Source organism: Stegodyphus dumicola, chromosome 2 (genome assembly GCF_044657685.1).
Source record: "Stegodyphus dumicola isolate Sdum_Otavi_A_Nest chromosome 2, ASM4465768v1".
Classification (NCBI taxonomy): domain Eukaryota; kingdom Metazoa; phylum Arthropoda; class Arachnida; order Araneae; family Eresidae; genus Stegodyphus; species Stegodyphus dumicola.
This window is the reverse complement of record NC_140769.1, coordinates 227,966,422-227,986,648: the sequence shown is the minus strand read 5'-3', so window position 1 is coordinate 227,986,648 and position 20,227 is coordinate 227,966,422. Positions and strand designations below refer to the sequence as shown.

The 20,227-nt window shown below is 33.8% G+C and overlaps 1 protein-coding gene across 8 annotated transcripts in view; it reads left to right on the top strand.

Moving 5' to 3' along the window:
• Positions 1-9,391: 9,391 nt before the first annotated feature.
• The window catches only part of LOC118187069 (uncharacterized), a 102,556-nt gene continuing 91,720 nt past the window's right edge, over positions 9,392-20,227 (top strand). For 4 of the 8 annotated variants that reach the window (XM_085811846.1, XM_085811849.1, XM_085811842.1 and 1 more), the window contains exons 1-2: positions 9,398-9,576; positions 11,951-12,067. In XM_085811846.1, coding sequence (XP_085667972.1) covers positions 11,975-12,067 — 93 coding nt within the window. In that variant the 5' untranslated portion in view covers positions 9,398-9,576; positions 11,951-11,974. Of the gene's footprint in view, positions 9,599-11,950; positions 12,068-20,227 lie in introns of all 8 variants that reach the window. The other 4 variants (XM_085811847.1, XM_085811843.1, XM_085811844.1 and 1 more) reach the window with 3 other exon arrangements.

Genomic DNA, 20,227 nt, shown 5'->3' with positions numbered 1-20,227 from the left:
AAGAAGGTGAACCATAGCTAGAAACATCGGCAGTGTCCGCTTTTGGATTATACAGAACATCGTGGAAATAGATTTCACTGAGATAATAGCAGTTTCTAAGAATTCTAGCCTTTTGTATTACCAACCAACATCGAACGCTGGCAAGCAACTAGAATTTGTCATCATACGCCGAAAAATACATGCTTTCATTAATTTATTGTTAAAATAATCAGAGATGGTGAGTATATTGGAGGTATTTCATAAGTCAGACTGATTGCTTCTAGTATAGCAGTAAAAAAGGACATCATTCAAGGTTAGACCGTTAATGCCCCGCGAAAACTGCAGTTTATACCAAATCTGCTTGCAGTCTGCCAGCACTATAGTAAGCCTGCGCATCAGAAGCAAAATGGTTCAGTATATTATATTCCCTTCCTTTGAAAGATTTACTCAGAAAAATGGTTAAATGAAATCATTTTGGGACACCAAAATTTGAAAGTATCTAAGAATTATTGAGGCATTTTGATGGTATCTCAGGTAAAGATATCCATAAAGGTTATTTTGAATGCGGTAAAATTAAATGTGATAATGTTAAAATACTCGACTTTTTTATTTTCTTTTCATTTTCACACTTATCTATATTGCATGATGAAACTGAGCAATGAAAAAACGAGTATTCACTAATATTATAAATGAGCACTAATTTTTTATGCATAATTTTACAAAGTAATAACTTTTAAAAATGTCAATAAGTCATTCAGTTCCGGAGGAAAATTACCTGCATACATAATAAAATACTTCAAATATTCTCAGAAAAGAAGTTTCAAAGTCATAAATACCTGCCCCCATAGAAAGATCAGAAAATATCTGCAACAAAATTTATGCTTCTAATTCATGGATATTATTATTTCTGTTAGTTATTATTTTATTTATTTATCATTGTTAATATTATTTATTTATTTTACTTTTTCTATTAGTTAATCCATTAAGATATATTATTTTGAAAAATGTCTATCATAAAAGCTATTATAAAAGAAAGAAATATATATCTCTTTTTCTTTCTTTTTTTTTCTTCGTTTTTACCTGCGCCATATTTAGTTCTAATGTACTGTTTAATAAATTTGATATATAGAATACCATTGATTTCGTATCTAAAGTAAGGTTAAGAAATCGCCTATTTTAAATTTTTAATTACAAGACATTTTGCATTGTAATTACACATTCTGCGATTTTTGTGCTAAGAAATTTAGATAAGATATGCACCTAAAAAATGTCTATTCGTAATATAAAAGTAATAAATAAAATATATTTTTTGTGGGGACAAATTTAAAAACCTCTTTTCACTGGACTACTTGTAATTGAAATAACTGAGTTATTACATGAAATTTGAACAATGATTATTTTAAACAATTTTCTTGTAAATGTTTCTAAAGACATTTACTGGGGAGTTTAGTAGGAGATAAAAGGGTAAGTTCTGATATCTAAAAAAGATTTTAATATTAACTACTTATTTTATTCGAGGAATATGTAAAAGTAAGGGTATGGAGCATCATGTTGAATGCAAACATTCAGTAAATCTAATACCAAATATTCATACATATATTCTTAACTAGAAAACTAGTTTTATATTTGCTGCTTGGAATCGCCAAGCTCATGAATTTTATATCCCCGTGGCCAAAACTGCCTAGGTGCAGATCCTAGCCAGTAGCTTCACTGAGTTCTCTGCGTCGACCCCTTGGGGCGGGGTTAGCTAGGTAAATAATTCCAACAGGAAGAAAATGGAAGAACTTCGAAAAATGAACTTCATTACATAAATAATCAGATTAAGCTACCTGAAATATGTGCAAGGAGAAACACTGACAAGTAAACTGGAAAGAACATTAAGACTTTGAAGATATAGAGCAAAAAACTGCAATGCGAACAACTGAAGAACAAGAGCTGGAAACAGAATGATGAGAAAGGCAGAATTTATTGCTAAGGAAAACGTAAAACAGTTTAGTTCATAAATGTTAAATGCACTGATGAAAAGTGAAATCCCAGCACCAAGAAGAAATCAGTTTAAAGAGGTGAAATGTAGGCAAAGTGCTTGTCCAGGTAACATATTTACTTGATTGAGAAGAGCCAGTTTAAATGTGAAATGATGGTACACTGCGGAAAAAAAAGAAAAAAAAAAAAAAAATGGTTCCGTTCTATATATCCCATTCAACAGGGCTTATTGACGAAATTCAAATTGCGTTTTAAATATCTCGAAAGCGCAACTAAAAATAGGTACTGTAAAGGCCCTTACTTTTGCGGGCCGTAATTTTCGCGAAAATTAATATATCGGTGATTTCGCCAGCTGAAAATTTCGCGAATTTTATATGAACAGAACCGAAAGTTGAAAAATTTCAAAAGTACCTAAGTAAAGTTGAGAACGATGAAAAATTCCAAGAGTACATCTTTTGCATAAAGCATTTTAAGAAACTTCCTTTTGTCCGAAAAGTTTGTCCCGCCCCCGTTCCCGTCTAAATGGCGAGTTCAAGCGTTTGCTCAAGAATGAGTTTATTGAGTGGTATTCTAATGAGCTTCAATTTCTAGGGGAAAAAGAATCTGTGAACTTGCGAATATTACGACTAAAACCGATTCACGCTTCTCGGCTTTTGGGCGTATTTAACGGTATTGAAGCCAAACATGAGATAATTTTGAATGGCTTCAAAGAAGCTGGTATAAATAGTATTCTAAGTGAATGAGGTGCCTTCTATTAATTTTATTGTTTTATATTCGAGGAATATAGTTGTATATTATTCATAAAATAGTTATAAGAAAGAAAGTTGTACAGAAAAGTGCAATAAATCATTAAATTTTGGGTAAGTGAAAAATTTCTGATTTTTTATTATTATTTGAAGCGGGGAAAAAAAGTATTTCGCGAGGCTTAAATTTCCGTTATTACGACGGGCTCGCGAAAATCTCGAAAATTAAAGCCTCGCGAAAATCAGGGCCTTTATAGTATTAGATTTATATATAGGTATTTTAACACAAAATCGGATTTTTTCTGAAATGGCATGCCAAGTTTTGTAGAAATCGCACGAGTAGTTTTTAAAAAAATTAGCTCTCAAAATTTTAGCTCCTCAGTGTTAATTGAATTTGATATATATTTATTAATATCTCTTTTTTTATTAAACTTACTCAATTCCTTCTTCCAGAATTTGAAATTTAGTCTTAATCCAAATATAATTCGCACATATTTTACGATTTATTTTTTTAAATTTGTATTTTTCAATATTTTTTATAAATTTTTCGAAAAACAAATGGTATACCTATAAAAGTTTTACCATTATCTTAAAGTAGACGTATTTCTAAGCATACCTGCAAAGAATTACAGTTTTTAATTCAAAATTTCCGAAGATATATGTAAATTTATATATTGGCACGTTTTGAAATTTGGCATATTTGTTGAAAGCGATAAAACATCAAATGTAGTTTAAACACTGGGCTAAAATTATTTGAAAGTAGGAACGATGTGACTTTTCTTCCGCTCATGCATAATGTAAAAAGGTAAGAACGAGATACCTTTTTTCCTGCTCCGGTATAATGGAAGGGAAAGGAAAAATTGGTTGCCATATATTCAGAAGTTCTCCAAGTGAATTATTGTTCGCGTAAACTGAAAAAAGTGCGCCAAGATAAATTTTTGAATTTTTCCGTAAATTTTGTACGAAATTTTACAAAATTTAATATCTAGGCATAATTCGAGTCGTAAACTCGAAAAATGTAAAAAATTGGTATGTTATTTCAGAAAAAGTCGAATTTTATGTCAAATACCTTGTTAGAACAATGCTATATATAAATCTAATATATTGTTACGAAATGTCCAGGCGCGGTGAGATAGCTTCCCCGAAAAGCAGTTTTAGGGTTGCCATAAAATGACAAGCGAAAACAAAATTGCCATATTTGGCGACAAATCGCCTATTTGGCGACAAAATTGGCGATAGGCCATGGATGGATTTAGAACCTTCTGGAACGAATTCTTACCGTTTTACCTAGAATGTTCTCGAACACAAACCGAAAGCTATATAAACCCTGCTGGTCTGCAGTCAGAGTGCCTCGTCTAGAGGACGAGAGAGTTTCGAGTTACTCCGTCCGTGCGGAGTCGATCGAGTTGACAGCCGGGCAGCTAGTGCCGAGTGGGTCGTGTAGTGCATCGAAATGTCTTTTAGTGTATCGCTGTTAGTGCATTGTCGAGAGAGTGTGTTAAGCTCCGGAAACGACTGAACCGAAGAGTCGGGAGCTGTGCCCTGTGTGTCGTCGAGTGCATCGCGAGTTGCAGCCTGGAGAGCCTCGAGAGTACGTGGAGTTTCGAGAACGACCAAGCAGAGTCGGGAGCTGTACTCTGGTGCTTTCCAGTGAAGCTGTTTACACCATTATAGCCTGATAACCTGAAGGCTGTGTCGCTGATTGTTCCAGCGAGTGTATAGTAGATCTTAGACTACTATAAAACGTGACTTTGGAGCAGTCCTGATTAATATCGGCCAATAAAGTGTGTTTCGATATTCCATCAAGTGTCATCGTCATTCACTCCAAATCCACACGAACACCATACGAACGTGAAGGAAGAAAATAACGTAACAATATTTCCTAAGTCGCGCTTTCGAGACATGAAAAACACAATTTGAATTTTGTCGATTGGACCAATAGAACGGGAGATATAGAGTTGTCCCTGTTTTTTTTTCGCAGTTTACATTAATAATAATCGCCACGATATTGAATGGAAAGCATTCAAACATGCATGCATTGTGTCGTACAGGTACAGTATGTCATTTTGTTGGATAGAGCTCCAGGCCTACTGCATTTGATCAGTCAGATGATCCTTGGTGGTTGTGGATTACGTTGGATTTGTCTTCCAATCATGTTCCATACGTACTCGGTGGGAGAAAGATCGGTGATCTCTCAGGCCAAGGCAACATATTGTTACCCTGTAGAGCATATTGGGTAATAGCAGCAATATGGAGATGAACGTTATTCTATTAGTAAGTTCTCTCTGAAATATTCCCTAAGAAGAAGAAGCGGTGTAGTCACCAGTCAAACATACGAATTTTCTGTCAACGTGTAAGGGATAACGTGCTATCATAGGAAATTGTGCTCCAAATCGTAAATCCTGGTTACGTCTAGTGTGTTTACGGCGCAGAGAGCTTTGTTCCAAGCGATCACCTGCCCTCCCTTTAACCAACATACGGCCATCACTGGCACCAAGATAGAAAGCGCTCTCATCAAAGAACACGACAGATCTCCACTCCGCCTTCCGATAAGCTCTAACTTGGCACCACTGAAGTCGTAGATAGTGATAATTTGCTACAGGATATCTGGTTCGGAGCTGTCCTTCAAGTAACCGATTTGTTGCAGTTCGCTGTGTCACTTTAGTGCCAACAAAAGATCAAATATTTGCTGCAAATGAAGTGCGATGCCAGAAACATGCCGCGAATATTGCGGTCTTCCCTTTGAGTGGTGGTATACGTGCGACTGGACGTTGCCCTTCTTGAGACAGTATCTTCCCGTGATCACTGCTGTCATCACGTATACATCTCTACCAGGTCTTTCTTCAATATCGCGAAAAGAAAATCTACCATCTCGTAGCCTTATTTCAGTCTGGTTCAAACCTCAGTAAACTATTGATACTGCCTCTTCGTCTTTCTTACCAAGTCTTTCTGCAATATCACGAAAAGAAAATCTACCTTCTCGTAGCCTTATTGCAAAGCCCGGTTCAAACTTCAGTAAGCTATTGATACTGCCTTCTTCATTTCCTTAAAGTCATTCTTGACTCAAATATCGCTCACTACGCTTACTTCGAAAACTAAATAAAGCACACGAAACATAAATAAAGCATCGTAAAACCCGAAGCATAAATCAAACATAAACAAAGCATTGTGTATTTAAAGCAAACAATATGATTTGCGTATTCGTAGTAGCTCTATTAGCTTCAGACTTATTTATCTAATACGAAATTTCAATAGACTTCATCTTTCAGGCGTAAAAACATAAATGTCAGGACATTGATTTTCTGGTTATTAGGCGAAAAAGGAGAGTGTCAATCGTAGTAGTAGATTTAGCATTATCCAAGATGCACTACGAGGAGATATGCTATATTATACCCGCTTAAAAGAATCTACGTCTTTTCTGAGGTTAGAACACGAGCCCATCCGTACAGCAGTCAGCGTCACTAACCACTATACGGGATGAGAGGCAGACGGGAAAACATGCTTCCGAAATTTCGTTTATAGTGTAGAACAACTTCGTGGTTCTGGGATTTTATTTTCCATCAGTGTACGGCATTTTCTTCCTCCTTACTGTGTGCCTTCGCTGTATAATTGGAAGGTCTATATTTCGAGTCCCGGAGAGGGCATGGCTCATTTTTAAAGTTTCCTGTTCCAAAATAAATCCAATGGTTCTCTGCATAGTAAGATTCAGTTTCTATTTTTAACAGACTTGCTGCCTAAATAAGCTATAAAATTAACTGCTGAATAGCAAAAAATTGTCTAAATAAATATTAAAACTTAATTTTAATAGCTAGTTCGCTGAACTAAAGGTGTTTTAGTTTCCAGTTCTGCCGAACCGGCCAAATTATAAAGAACTCCAGGGTAAAAATAGCAGCAAATAGAAGTGAAGGCAATAGAGCTTTCGGAAGTAAAGAACAGCTCAGATCGGAGATCATCATTCTCCGATGGTGGTGAACGACCGGAGCCATTTACCACTACATTTCAATCGTTCCTCTAAGGACCTGAAAGAGTCTTTAACTTCCTAAAGTGAGGAAAAGTCCTGTGCACTTAATTAAAATGCTGTGTCTTCAGTGGAAGAAATAGTGCAGGTGTGGCTCCATTTATGGGCCATTGTTGAAGTCTTTGTTAGATGGACGAAGCATAGGTGTCGCCATCTGTTGTTCGTAGATGTAAGCAATAAAAGCAATTAAATAACATCATACCTATGACATATCTTTTAGCTATCTATTATATCTTTTACACACTGTCGTAATTTCATACAATATTGCCACACCGTAAATGAATAAGATAATGTTTAAAACTCCCAGAGATTTTGAGATTTCGTCTGAAGCGAAAGTATTAATAGAGTAGCACTCATAAGGGAGTAGATTGTCACGTGATACACAATTCAAAAGTTAAAGTCAAAAGTCTGCATTATAAGCAGAAAGTCCATAAAATAAAATAAAGGATGAAATAAAATCTTGATTAAATAGGTGAAAAAATAAAATATATACATGAACTACCATCTAACGTTATGATGGATAGTTCTGAGCCATTTATGTGGTAGTTCAATAAGATAATCGTACTCCCCTTTGTTTTTAATGACTTCGCGGGTGGAGGAATCATATTTTCCACAGAATTTGTAGGTGATCCTTAACAATTCAGCACTTAAAGGTAAAATCTTTAGTGAGTTGTGGATAACGGTGTTCCTAACGAACCATGGTGAGTTAGATAGAAATCTGAGTGTGTTTTACTTTAAAAACTTTGGATGTATTAGTGAGTGATGGCCTGTAAATAGAGAGTTCTTTTAATGTTGAGATTTAATTTGGAGTGTTTGCTCATTAATGGGTGCGTTCTGCTTTATTTTTGATGTAGTTGACATGATAACTGAAGGTAAGTTTCTGGTCTAGATAGACACATAAATATTTAACTTGGCGGTCATGTGACACGACTTATTGTGAAATGAACTAAACTAATAACTGGCGTGAGGCTCTGCTGTTCGTGACGTCAGCCTCCGTGCTGAGTGTTTCGAATGTTTTGCTTGTAGACAGAACGAAAGCTGATCTCGGAAGCGTAAGACTGTTTTGATGAAAATAAAGAATGGCTTATTAAGAATTTTTTGTCTTTATTCATAATGCACCCAGCCTCGGGTAGAGGCAGCCAGCAATTGAATGAACTGTTTTGAATATATTTGATTTATATATTTTCTGTGTTCTTCGCAACATAGTGGTACCCTCGGCGGGATCGGGTGCTATGGATTAGTATTTTTAAAGGATTCGAAAATAACTATGGATTTAATATGAAAAAACACTTTAATTGCAGATATTTCCAAAACATTTAGAAGCAGTTATTCTTACAGAAACGATAGAACTTATTTTTAAAACATGAAACTTAAAGAGAGTTGAGTTGAGCTGGTATTACTCAAACAAGTATTTTCCGATTGAACTTTTGATTTTGAATACACTGTGAAGATGGATTTGATCGCTTTAGAATTGCATTTTCTCAAATCTCAAGGAAATCCAAAAGTGAATTAAATAAAGAAGTAAGAGATTTAATAATACACTCGATTTTGAAGTGTCAACTTTGTGATAAATTCCAGAGAGTTGACGTATACCAGAGTGCTATCTCGTAGCAAATTTTGCAGACTAAAGATGGAGAAAAATTATTTAGTGATGACTTTGAAGAAGCAGAGGATTACCGAGATAAGTTTCTATAACAGTGTGCTCAAATAGCTACGGAAATACAAGTCTCCTTTCTTCCAGGTATCTCCCAATCGAGGAAATTTAAATTGCCTAAAATTGAGCTTGAAAAATTCAGTGGTGAAGCTAAAGATTACCTGACTTTTTGGAGTCAGTTCCAGAAAATCCACGACAACAAAAGTATCGCTGATGAAGATAAAATGCAGTATCTATTGCAGGCCATGGAACCCAAATCGAAGGCAGAACGCCTAGTTCTTAGCTTCCCGGTAACGGCAGCTAATTATCCCAAAGCCATCGAGCAACTAAGAGAGCGCTTCGGATGCGAAGATTTACTTGTGCAAAAACCTCCTTGGTGCAAATCTATCTGAGACTTGTTAAGCCTAGGTATGAAGAACGAAAGCTGATTTCGGAAGAGTAAGACTGTTTTGATGAAAATAAAGAATGGCTTATTAATAATTTGTTTGTCTCTATTCATAATACACCCAGCCTCGGGTAGAGGCACCCCGCAATTGAATGAACTGTTTTGAATATATTTGATTTATACATTTTCTGTGTTTTTCGCAACACGACTTGTCCGTTCATCTTAATTTCTTCTATATCTTGAGGGATGATGCCTTTCTTTGCAATAGATTATTTTAGATTTTTCTGGGTTAATTTTGATTTTCCATCCTTTAAACAAGGGTGAGATGTAATCAATAGAGTTCTGTAATTTATTTCTTGCATGGTAAGAGTTGAGTGAGTGATATAAGAGTGCCGTATCATCGTCATAGCAAGCTGTGAATATATTTTCGATATTAGGGAGATCATTAACGTATAAATTATAAATTAGCAGGGAAATTGCAAGTAATTTAAATGTTGCGTAATGTACTTATTTCTTCGGAATGCCTATTTCCGAATTCTGTATTTCTCTTTCGTTGGCTAGCGGTCGCCATTTAGAAAAAAAAGTCTTCTGTTTCGTAAAATCTCGTTAGCTACTACAACTCTTACTTTCCAAAACTGGGTCGCGTTTTAAAAGTTGTTTACAAAATTAGTAAATAATACGGCAAATTAACAGATCCCGGCAAAAAAGTTGTGATAGTTTTTGTATTTATTTTTATAATTTTAACTAAAAGATTATGCTTAAACATTTTATATGGGCCAAATTCCTAAGTGCACAATGTTTTTGAAGTCATAGCGTATGTGTGATTTTTTGCGCAAGTATATTAAATTTAAATTTTTTAATTCTTATTAACTTAAAATAATTAACGTCTATATATTATTATGTGTGTTGCTTTTTTATGTGTTTCTTTTAAACTTTAAATTCTTAATTCGAGAAAATTCTGCGTTTAATATATTGTAATGTATTTTTGTGTATATCTGTGAGAAGAGGGAGATGAGAGTTTTTTGGTCTTTCGCCTCATTATATGAAATAACATGAATCAGTGCTAAATATTGGGGAATTTAATTTAGGAATTATTCATCAGACTATGTCTTTTGATGGGGTAAAAATGTTTTAATCTTCTAAGAAACATGTCTCATTTATTCTTTCATGTACGCCTTATTTATTTATTCAAGTAATTAATCTACATACCCTATTTTGAAAATTACATAATTGGCTAAAATTCCATAAGTAGGGTAAGTTAGTGCCAAACTATTTTGGCCTTCAAAATTTGGCGAATTTTTTTTGGCGTCAATGAAAGTACTAAAATGTGATTTTTAAACGTCCACAGAATAGTAACTTTTAAGTTTTGTAGTAGTAAAACACCGTTATTTTATGTAAACAGAATAGTAAAATGGGCTAATTTTTGGAATATGGTAACAGGTAGTTTGGCGACGTTTTGGTAAGGTGATAAAGGTTACTAGCTAGGACTTTAGGAGTGTACATGGATAAAGTCAAGAGTGTGCTCAGTGCCATTTTTGTGCAATTCTGGGGATGTTTTTTTAAGTGAAAATAGGTCGACGTGTACATGGATAACGTGTATGTGCAATTCTTAAAAACGCGGCAAGCAGTTTGCGATTCTGCACTTTCTCCCGATTTCGCACCTAATCTTTGTCATGATTAAGCATTTTTGTTCCATAAAAGTTCTAGCATAAGCGTAATTCGGCTAGCAGATTGTTGGAAAAAAATGTTGAGTTAAAAAAAAAAAAAAAAAGCTTTTACTTCGTGAAAACAAAATGGCGTCCAAACAAAAACTAGCAGGATGGGTCTCCAAAAAATCACCAAGTTACCATAATCCAAAGATTAACTGTAAAATGAGATGATAAAATACTAGATGAGTAAAACAAAGTCCAACAGCTTTGCAAGTAAAAGCATAGTCCTATATATATGTAATTTATCATAAAATAGTAGAATGAACAATTCTTGTAAATAATTGTTAAGTAAATAAATGTATACACTTATCAGATCAGAGCACTGCGAAGTCAGTTTTAAACGTGAACAGAATAGCAAATTATGTGTATTCAGCATCATAAACTAACTAAAATATTCAAGTTACTATCATCGTGGAATTCAACACATTAAACAACTTTTGTTCAAAGCTTTAAATATTCCACATCTTTCAATTGCCACATGCAAGAAACAAAACAAAACAAAAAAAAAAAAAAAAAAAATTACTTCATGTCATATGAAATCCAACATTCTCCCACCAACAACAGCTTAATCTTCTGTAAATATTTATACAAATATAATATTAAACATATACATATATAACAATAATATTAAACAGTAAAACTTTTAAAAACAAATACAGTATTTCAAAATTAAATGAAAAAAAAATCTGGCTACACTAAATTCGCGCCCTTACAGTTACCGAAATAAAGCTCTAGGTTTGCCACAAAACATACAGCTGGAAACCACAACCAAATTAAAATCACACCAAATAAAAAACTCTTGCCAAGCTTGGCGCTCACCCCGATTATGGAATTTTAATCATATAATTTTTATTTTCTTTTTCCAAATAATAGTTATAAGGTATTGCATCAATAAATTCAGGTGCTCTGTGCAGATGATTTGAATTGAATGCTTTAACTCAGATATGCTTAAAAATAAAGTTAGTATAATTTCACTTTGGAATTCTGCTCTTTTAAAATTATGAATGTTTTTAGTGTAGAGTTGAGTTGTTGTTTTGTCCATGTATTTCATGGAAGAATGGTTGCCAGAGCCTCAAGGAGGTTCGACTTCTATTTCTGCCCTAGTTTTGAGCATCTCGGTGTGTGTGTGTGTGGGGGGGTGTTTGATTGTCTCCCACCCCTCTTCTCTGCCACCAAGCCACAGGAGAGGACTTTTTGGTTAATATATATTTAGAATGCCATTTACAAACATCCATGTTTTCTCTGGGATTCGAACCCAGACCCTTTGGTACCACAGTAAGCTTCCCTAACCACTATACCATTTGGGCAGCATAGAGTTTAGTATCACAGAAATATGACAGATTATAATAATTGACTAAATTAAATATGTCTGACACAAATATGAAATTGAGAAAGCTTTGCTCTGATTTTTCAGAATATGAGTATATATTGTTCTTTCAGAATATGACTAGATAGTGTTGTTATATATTTTTCTTTTAGGTTATACTTAGAGTTATTGTGAATATGTCTAAAAAGTCTATAAAGAAAACAACAAAAGCTCCTTGGGTGCCTCCTCCAGGTAGAACCAAACATCGGGATAAAAATATCGTTAAGCCTGTAAGTACTTTTTTTTACTTATTATACAAGCAAATGGTACTTCACATCCTTGTGCGAATGGCAAATTAACTGTTAAAAAATTGTACATAAATTGACCTACTTTCTTCAAGCCAGTTACTTTCTTTCGTATAGTTTGTCTGAATTTATCACTTCTGTAATATTTTTTTTTTCATTTTTCATAATGTAATTGCATGGATATGTTGCATTTGTGAATATTCAGTGCTATGCAGTAATCTTGGAAAATTGAATATTTTTGATTTTGTTGCTTGGTAAATCTTAAAGGCCTGTAATTGTAAAAACGGTACCATAAGTATGGGAGAAAAAGTCATTTAACCAAAAAAAAGTGACAATTGTCAATTTGACACCATAAATTAATTATTCTTGTGACCATATGACGCCACTAAGCTTTTAAAATGCTATAAGCTATAGTTTTAAGAACAGAGTTTCTCCTCTCCCCAAGAGTTTATAGTTCAATCATGGGTCTATGGGGTACACTAAAATATAAAGGTGATGCAATTTCTTTTTTACAAAAGTATATTGTCGAGTAACCATCAGTGTTCCAATTTTTACTCAAGTTTTATTTGAGTCAACTGAAGAATGCATGCTGATATCCAAAAGAGATGAAACTGGTAGAAATATGAGTCAACTACTGGTTTATAGCAAGTAGATTATCATTTGTTTCTGCTATCAGATTCACCTACTGCTATTCTAAGGAAATGACATCAATAAAATTTTGCATGGAAGAACTCGGGGGTATTACTATTGTAAAGTGGAACAATTATTTGAGAGAAATAGGTATGCATCAAGATGCAGAACCTGAAAATTTGGATAAAAAAAAAAAAAAAAAAAGGCATAAAGCCTTAGTCACAGTAATTGATGAAAACCTGATCTTGAAGAGAAGAAATAACATAGGCCACATTCTGCAGTTCAATGTATTTTTGGAAGTATGTGCCTCAAAACTCAAGAAACCTTTCTTATTTCAGTACTGAACCAAAAAGCTACAACTTTGTTAAATGAAATTAAAGAAAATGTCAAGAGAGGAACAACCATTTATTCAACTCCTGGGCCGCCTATAAGACAGGAGAATTCTAAAAAACTGGTTTTGAACTTTTCTAAATAAACCACAAATAATTGTACCAGTATTAATTAAATTAAGAATAGCAGTTTACCAATTTGTGGTAAATTCTCTTAAATAATTGTACCAGTCAATTTTTGTGAATCCACAGAGCTCATCGAATAGGTATGGGGTTCTTCAAAATGTCAGAATAAGAAACATAGGGGTACAGCAAGACACCATTTGAAGTCATACTTCGTTGAGTTCATGTGGTACCAGAAAGTTGTAGCTCAGGGTAAAAAAACTTCCTATTTTAAAAATGATCATCAAATATTTTCCATGTAAAATAAAGAAAAATCAATTATATGAAATTACCTTCAAAGTTAGCCAATCTTTTTCCATTAATACATAAGTAACAGTGTATGTGTATGGGGAAAAAGGTTAAAGAAAGTAACAACCAAAGCTAACAGAAGATTTAACAGCCAGTTAGCTGAGGGTGCTTGAGTTTAATTCAGTTGCAACAGCAAGGCAAATAAATACTTAATGACAGGTTATCCAACAACGGCATAGGTATAAGTTAATATGTAAGTGCCGAAATATATCCAAGATTCTTAAATTGTGTCTATTAAAATTTTATATTGATACAATTTTTAAAGTAAATAAATTTGATTACCTAAATTCTTAAATATTCAAGATTTTTAAGTTAAAAACATATACAGTCAAAATTCGTTAATCCAGACACCCATAATCCAGGATGATCTATAATCCGGACCTCAAAACTACAAACTTTCTGCACATGCGTCAATGCATAATGCGTTCACGCATTTGCTGCGCGCTCGAACTGGAACGGTTTCACACATTTGCTTCATGTCGCTGAGCGCAATGAACTGGAAGTTGATCTGTGAGCACTATCGGAATCCGAAATCTGTTTATCAATTTCACGCTGCTCTGCGGTGGGAGGGGTGGACGCTGCGGCGCGCAATGAATTGGAAGTTGATCTATCAGCACTATCCTTATCTTCAGGGCAGATGTTTTGATTTTATTTGGCTTATAATTCCTTACTAAAGGAATTATAATTTATTATAAATTTCAATCATTTTATCCATATGATTTCTGGTAACTTTGAGATATCACAGTGAGTTTCATCTTATACAACACTGGGTGAGTAGTGAAATGGAAATGTGAGGGAGTGATAAATTCTAGTTCCAACCAGACATGCTTAAATATTGACAGAAGCTATCAATATCTAAAAAAAAATATGACAAAATTCAAACTGGCAAGCTTTATTAGAAACTATGGCCATGGACTTTCATTTAGCATCTGCAAATGATGCCTATATTTACATTATGTATTCAAATATTCATCAAGAGTTGTTTATACTTGTACTTCATAGATGAGTTACAGCATATAAGCCAATGGTTAATAAACTGAAAGTTTAATTGTAGTTAAGTAAGAATCGTAATGCATAATGTGGCATTCTGATGGAAATGTATGTCTTAACAAATGTCAAGTGAAAATAACTTATGTGTGCATAATTTCTACTTTGAAATTTCACAGAGAGTTATTGTGTGAATTTAAATTCTTAATATGGTCTTACTCTGCTGTTTTTTGTGTTTAAATATGTATATAGCAAAATCTAGCAAACCAAAACATTTACCACATTCCAAAATGAGGTGGTTTGTATAATTCTGTGCTACTTACCCTGTAGCTATAATCTGAAATTGGGACTTACCATTTTCAAAATAACAGTTTACCAATCAAAAAGCAAAAGAATTGGATGGTTTTAGGAAATATGAATGAACAAATTTGACTGACCAATACAAAGCTGTGATTTCAACTCAATCCAGCATCTCTGGAAGGATTTAAAAGTGTCACATATGAACCAGACCAAACTGGCATATAATAACTATTGCCATGTTTCAGAAAGAATGTAAGAAAATACTTGCAGACATCTGCCAAAACTTTGTATACAGATCTGCTCATAAATAACCACTTAGTGTATGTATGAAAATATAAGAAATGAGAAGGGTATGTTTGATTTAAAGAAGTTAAAATGAAAAAAAAAAAAAAGAGTTATATTAAGCTAGTGCTATCTTTACAGAAGATAAATTTTAATAATTTTTTTTAACAATAGTGAAAGTAAATTTTGATTAAATTATTAAAACTCATTAAAAAAGGTGAAAGTTTGCAACTGGGTGCCCTTTGATATTTTTGGTAATTTCTTTTTATGCCAAGCATGGCATCAAGAAGTAATGTTCCCAAGATGGCTGTTGCCCAAAATAATGTGGAAAACATAAGTTGCAAAAATAACAAAAGTACCCACCTCGTTTGTTCTTTGCTATATCTCATCAGTGTCAGATGATTGCTGTACATACAATTCCTTTATGCAATTACTATAATCCCTGAACAGATCTTTCTCTTCTTGATAACAGTACCAGCAAAGTGACATAAATTCCTAAAAGTAGGACTTAAAAATATCATCTCACGACTGACGAAGAGCTCATTTATGAAATTCCTGCTTAATATGGCTCCACATACCCTCAGTGGTGTTGGTATGCATACCAGTTTTTGGGTCTTGTAAGTCAGGGAGTGATATATACAGCTAAATGCTGGAAGCATTGATTACCAAGACAATCATGTGCTTTCCAACAGTCTAACAGCAGTTGTGAGATTATCATGGTTTCAAGTAGAATTGTTTGAGGAATCACTTCCAACAAAGTGTGTTCATTTGATCTTCCACAACCACAAAAAAGCATTTTCTGCTCCCTCTTTCAGTATTGAACACCCACTTTCCATTCACCCTTCTACCTTATTATACTTCTTTTTGCCAAACTTGCTCTCATCATTCTTCACAACTATATTTGGACTGCCAATCGTTTCACTCTTTTTTACACATATATCCATACTCTCTTCTCTACAAAAATTCCTCCAGTCAACCACAGTTTTATTTGAACGGATATTCACCTCATTCATAAGCAAATTCGTTCCAGCTTCATATAACCACAAATAAGTAAAAATTAAAATATCAATCTTGCTTTCTTCAAACATGTACCTTTCCTTACAGACCTCTTGTAATGATGAGCATTTGCACCTTTTTCACAACAGACCCACTTATAGTCATCCAATTGATCCTTACACTTGACCAGACAAGCTGGTCAAGTGTAATCTTTCGTACGAGCTGGGCATTCATGCCAAGAACTAATTAAACTTTCATTCATACACCAATAAATAATAGCTTCCTTAACCTTTGGCTTTAAATCATTTTTTAAAAAAAATATCCTGCCTGACATACTTTTTTTGCAAGCATGATGGAACAATGATTAATTAGAAACAGCCAGCTAATGACAACCAGTGGTCAATTAATGGCAGCATTCCAATAATTCAAAATACATGATTTGTAGAGCATTATACACGCACTATAAACCACATAGTCCTAAACTAAGAAGTTTCAATCAGATTAAACTTCAGAAAAACATTGGTGCATAACAAAAAAATGGTTGCCATAACATTGAAGAAACAGACTCGATTCTAGGTTACCAGAACACTGGTACCAGCATCGATATTTGGTGCCGATCTAAGGGGTACCCTTTTCTACACTAGAGAAAAAAGGAAAATATTATCAGTGTCTGCCTCCTTATAGGTTAAGTGGAATCTACTGGATTTCTCCTCCCTGTCATAATCACACGAACAGCACTAAACTTATTCTTGGAAGTTATCTTTCAAACTTTATATAAGGAATCAAGAACATTATGTATTTTTTACATGGCTGAGGCTTTGGAATTTTTTTAATTAGAGAATATATATTTAAGTATAATTGTGTCAGTTGGAATCTGATGTCACTGTAACAGTCAGGTTTTTAACAGCAGTTAGGATAGTAATAATATTTCATTTATTATATCATAGAATCTGTTCTTAAAAATAACTAAAAGTAATGCATAATAAAAATGATTTTGACATGACAGATTGTAGACTAGTCATAATGATTACCCATCGGGGTTTGGTGCAAATTTGCTTCAATATGTAGTATGTATTATTCAAGAACTTTTATTATGGTATTTATGTATGTAGTGATGTAGTTAGTACCTATCAAAATCTAGAGAAAGTGTCGTACTTAAAACCTTATTATTTTGTCATATAATTTTATAAGATAATAAACATATTTGATGGAATCTGAATAGTTTCTGACAGAATGCTAAATTAGATAGTAGGGGGAAAAGTGTCATTTCTATGAAGTTATACTTCTTAACCCTCTCAGCGTTATGACTGGAAAATTCCATACAGAAGGCTGTTTTCTATATTCATTACACATGAAAATTTCTGCTAGCTTTTAAATGTATCTGATTTCGGTTTGGATGTATATTGGAAGAAAAGGAATCAAGGTACAAAATGAGATAGTCATTTTTTAATTAAGATCAAGAAAATATCACTTATTCATGACAGTTTGAGAAAGTTTGAAATTTCAGGGCTAAACCGGTAATGCTCGGAGGATTAAAGATTAAATTTTATGGAATTGCAATATGAGAAACTGAAAGCAAAGTGTTAGAATGCAGGTCCAGAAGCTGGCTTGAAGAAGCCACATATCTTTTATAACAGGTGTTTATTGTATTTTATTGTTGGCCAAAGTAAATATGCCAGTCGAATTCTGCGAGAAGGTTTGGGAATACAACCTAGCACAACTGTCTATTGATGTGCATGCTTTCTGTGGAAAAAGAAAAATGTGTGGCACTGGATACAATCCAAATATGAGTCCTCCAACAGCAATGAATTTTCAGAGGTATTTTGCTGTGTAACAAAGAAAACCTTTCTAGTGACTGTTCTCAGACAGAGGAACAGGAGATGACAGAAATCCAAAAGTACTTGAAAGAAAGAACTGCCATCTTTTCTGATAACTGGAAGGGATATAAGTCAGAAATTGCAAGGAGTCAGCTACGAGCTCTATAAAGTGAACCACAAGTGCAGTTTTGTGGAAATGGAAGTGGCATCCATGTAGAACATTTTGAGTAACTTTGGGGTTACTTCATGTGGAGAAAAAAGGAGGAGTGATGAAGGAACTGTGAGATACTACCTTCCAAGTTGCTGATTTTATTTGGTGGAAGAACCCAGCAAGAAAAAGAGACTAATTTGAAGATGTTCTGAAGTCAGTAATTGAACAATATCTGCTGTCTTTAAAAATGTAAATATCCTCCATGCATATTTTTGTTTTTTGAGTAATGTTACAAAAATAACGTGTAAAACTATTAAATCAGATGCTACAAATCAGAAAAATTAATTATAAGCTTTCAAGGCAATGAGGGAAAATTATCAAATTATAATGAAGATTTGATGGAGTGTTGCAAGTTATAATTAAAATATTAGTTTGCATATATATGTACACACTATAAAAATGTTTGTGAAAACTTCTCAATATAGTGAAATAGTAACCATTTCTGAGAATAGTAATGTGAAAATAGTAACCATTTCTGAGATTGATTAGTATTTTTTAAAGCATGAGTAAACATCAGCTTTTGAGCATTATTGTCTGTGTAGATGAAAATTGTCTAGAAATGTACATGATCATTATGAGAAAATTCCATTGTGTATATGCATGCATGTATAGAATTACCTTCTTATAAGAAATTTAATGTTTGTTTTCTGGAATGCCAGTCCATGTGTATGAAAAACGCTAGAACTTCTTCTGTTACTTCATATGTTAGTCATAATTTCAAGTTGATTAACAGTTTAATCAAATAATTAAAATGTTACTACTGTTACTCCGCCTCCTAAGGACCATGTTACTGGATGGAAAGTAGACACAAACATTCGTTATTGCGTTTATTGGCCGTGAGAAGAACAAGTTCGTACAATAGATATATGCTAGTATATCTAGTCTAGCTAGGTAGTTCGGCGCTCGCAGGCGCCCTCTTGCAGAGAACAAAATCAAAATTTACATAGTGTGCGAACATGTTGCCCACCTTGAAATACTATTTCAACATGCAGTGGTTAAAAATTCAGCAAATTTAAAAAACACAATACAAGATTAAAATCATGATATAATACTTAATTTATAGTACATGAATTAAAACTCAAATTGGTAATGGACAGAATTTTGTAATATTTCTTTTGACCATGCCATCTGAAGTCTTAATAGTCACAACCCTAACAATATTATCAAGACCAGGATGTAACTGAGTAATTCTACCCATTTTCCATTTAGTTGGAGATAAGTTATCCTCCTTTATGAGACACAGATCATTAACTTGAAGATTTTTAGTTCGCAAAAGCCATTTTGGTCTTTGTTGTAATCGACGCAGATATTCTTTGTGCCAACGCTTCAAAAATTGTTGAACCATTTTATGAATATGTTACCATCTAGTGAGATGGTAAACTTCAATGTAATTTGGTTCAGAAATGCCTGTTAATGATCTACCAATAAGAAAATGACCAGGCGTCAATGCTGATAAGTCATTTGGATCATTAGATAAACTTGTTAAAGGTCGCGAGTTAAGACAAGCTTCTATTTGTGTGAGAAATGTTTCAAATTCTTCATATGTCAATCTCGCCTCAATAGCTACTCGTTTTAAATTGTATTTTGTTGATTTTATGCCAGCTTCCCAGAGTCCACCCATATGTAGCTCACCTGGAACATTTAGATGCCATTTAATGCCATTATCAACCAAATATCTACTAACGTTTTTGTTATGAGTTGCAGATCTAGCAAGCCTTTCAAATTCCATGAGTTTGCATTTTGCTCAAACAAAATTGGAACTGCAATCACTATATATATCACTACTTTTGCCCCTGTGGGAAATGAATCTCTTAAGAGCTGCAATAAAAGCATCTGCTGAAAGATTAGTTACTAATTCTAAGTGAACAGCTCTTGTCGTAAAACAAACAAATAGAGCTATATATGCCTTGAATGGCCTAGAGCCACAACCCTTATTTCCTTTAATTTGAAAAGGACCTGCATAATCCACTCCACAGCGCTAAAATGCAGGAACAGGGGAAATGCGACTAGATGGCAAATCACTCATCAATTGATTAGTGACAGATGCTCTAATTTTGCATCACTTTATACATTTTCTGACTAAATCTCTGATAACAGCTCTACCACTTATGATCCAATATTG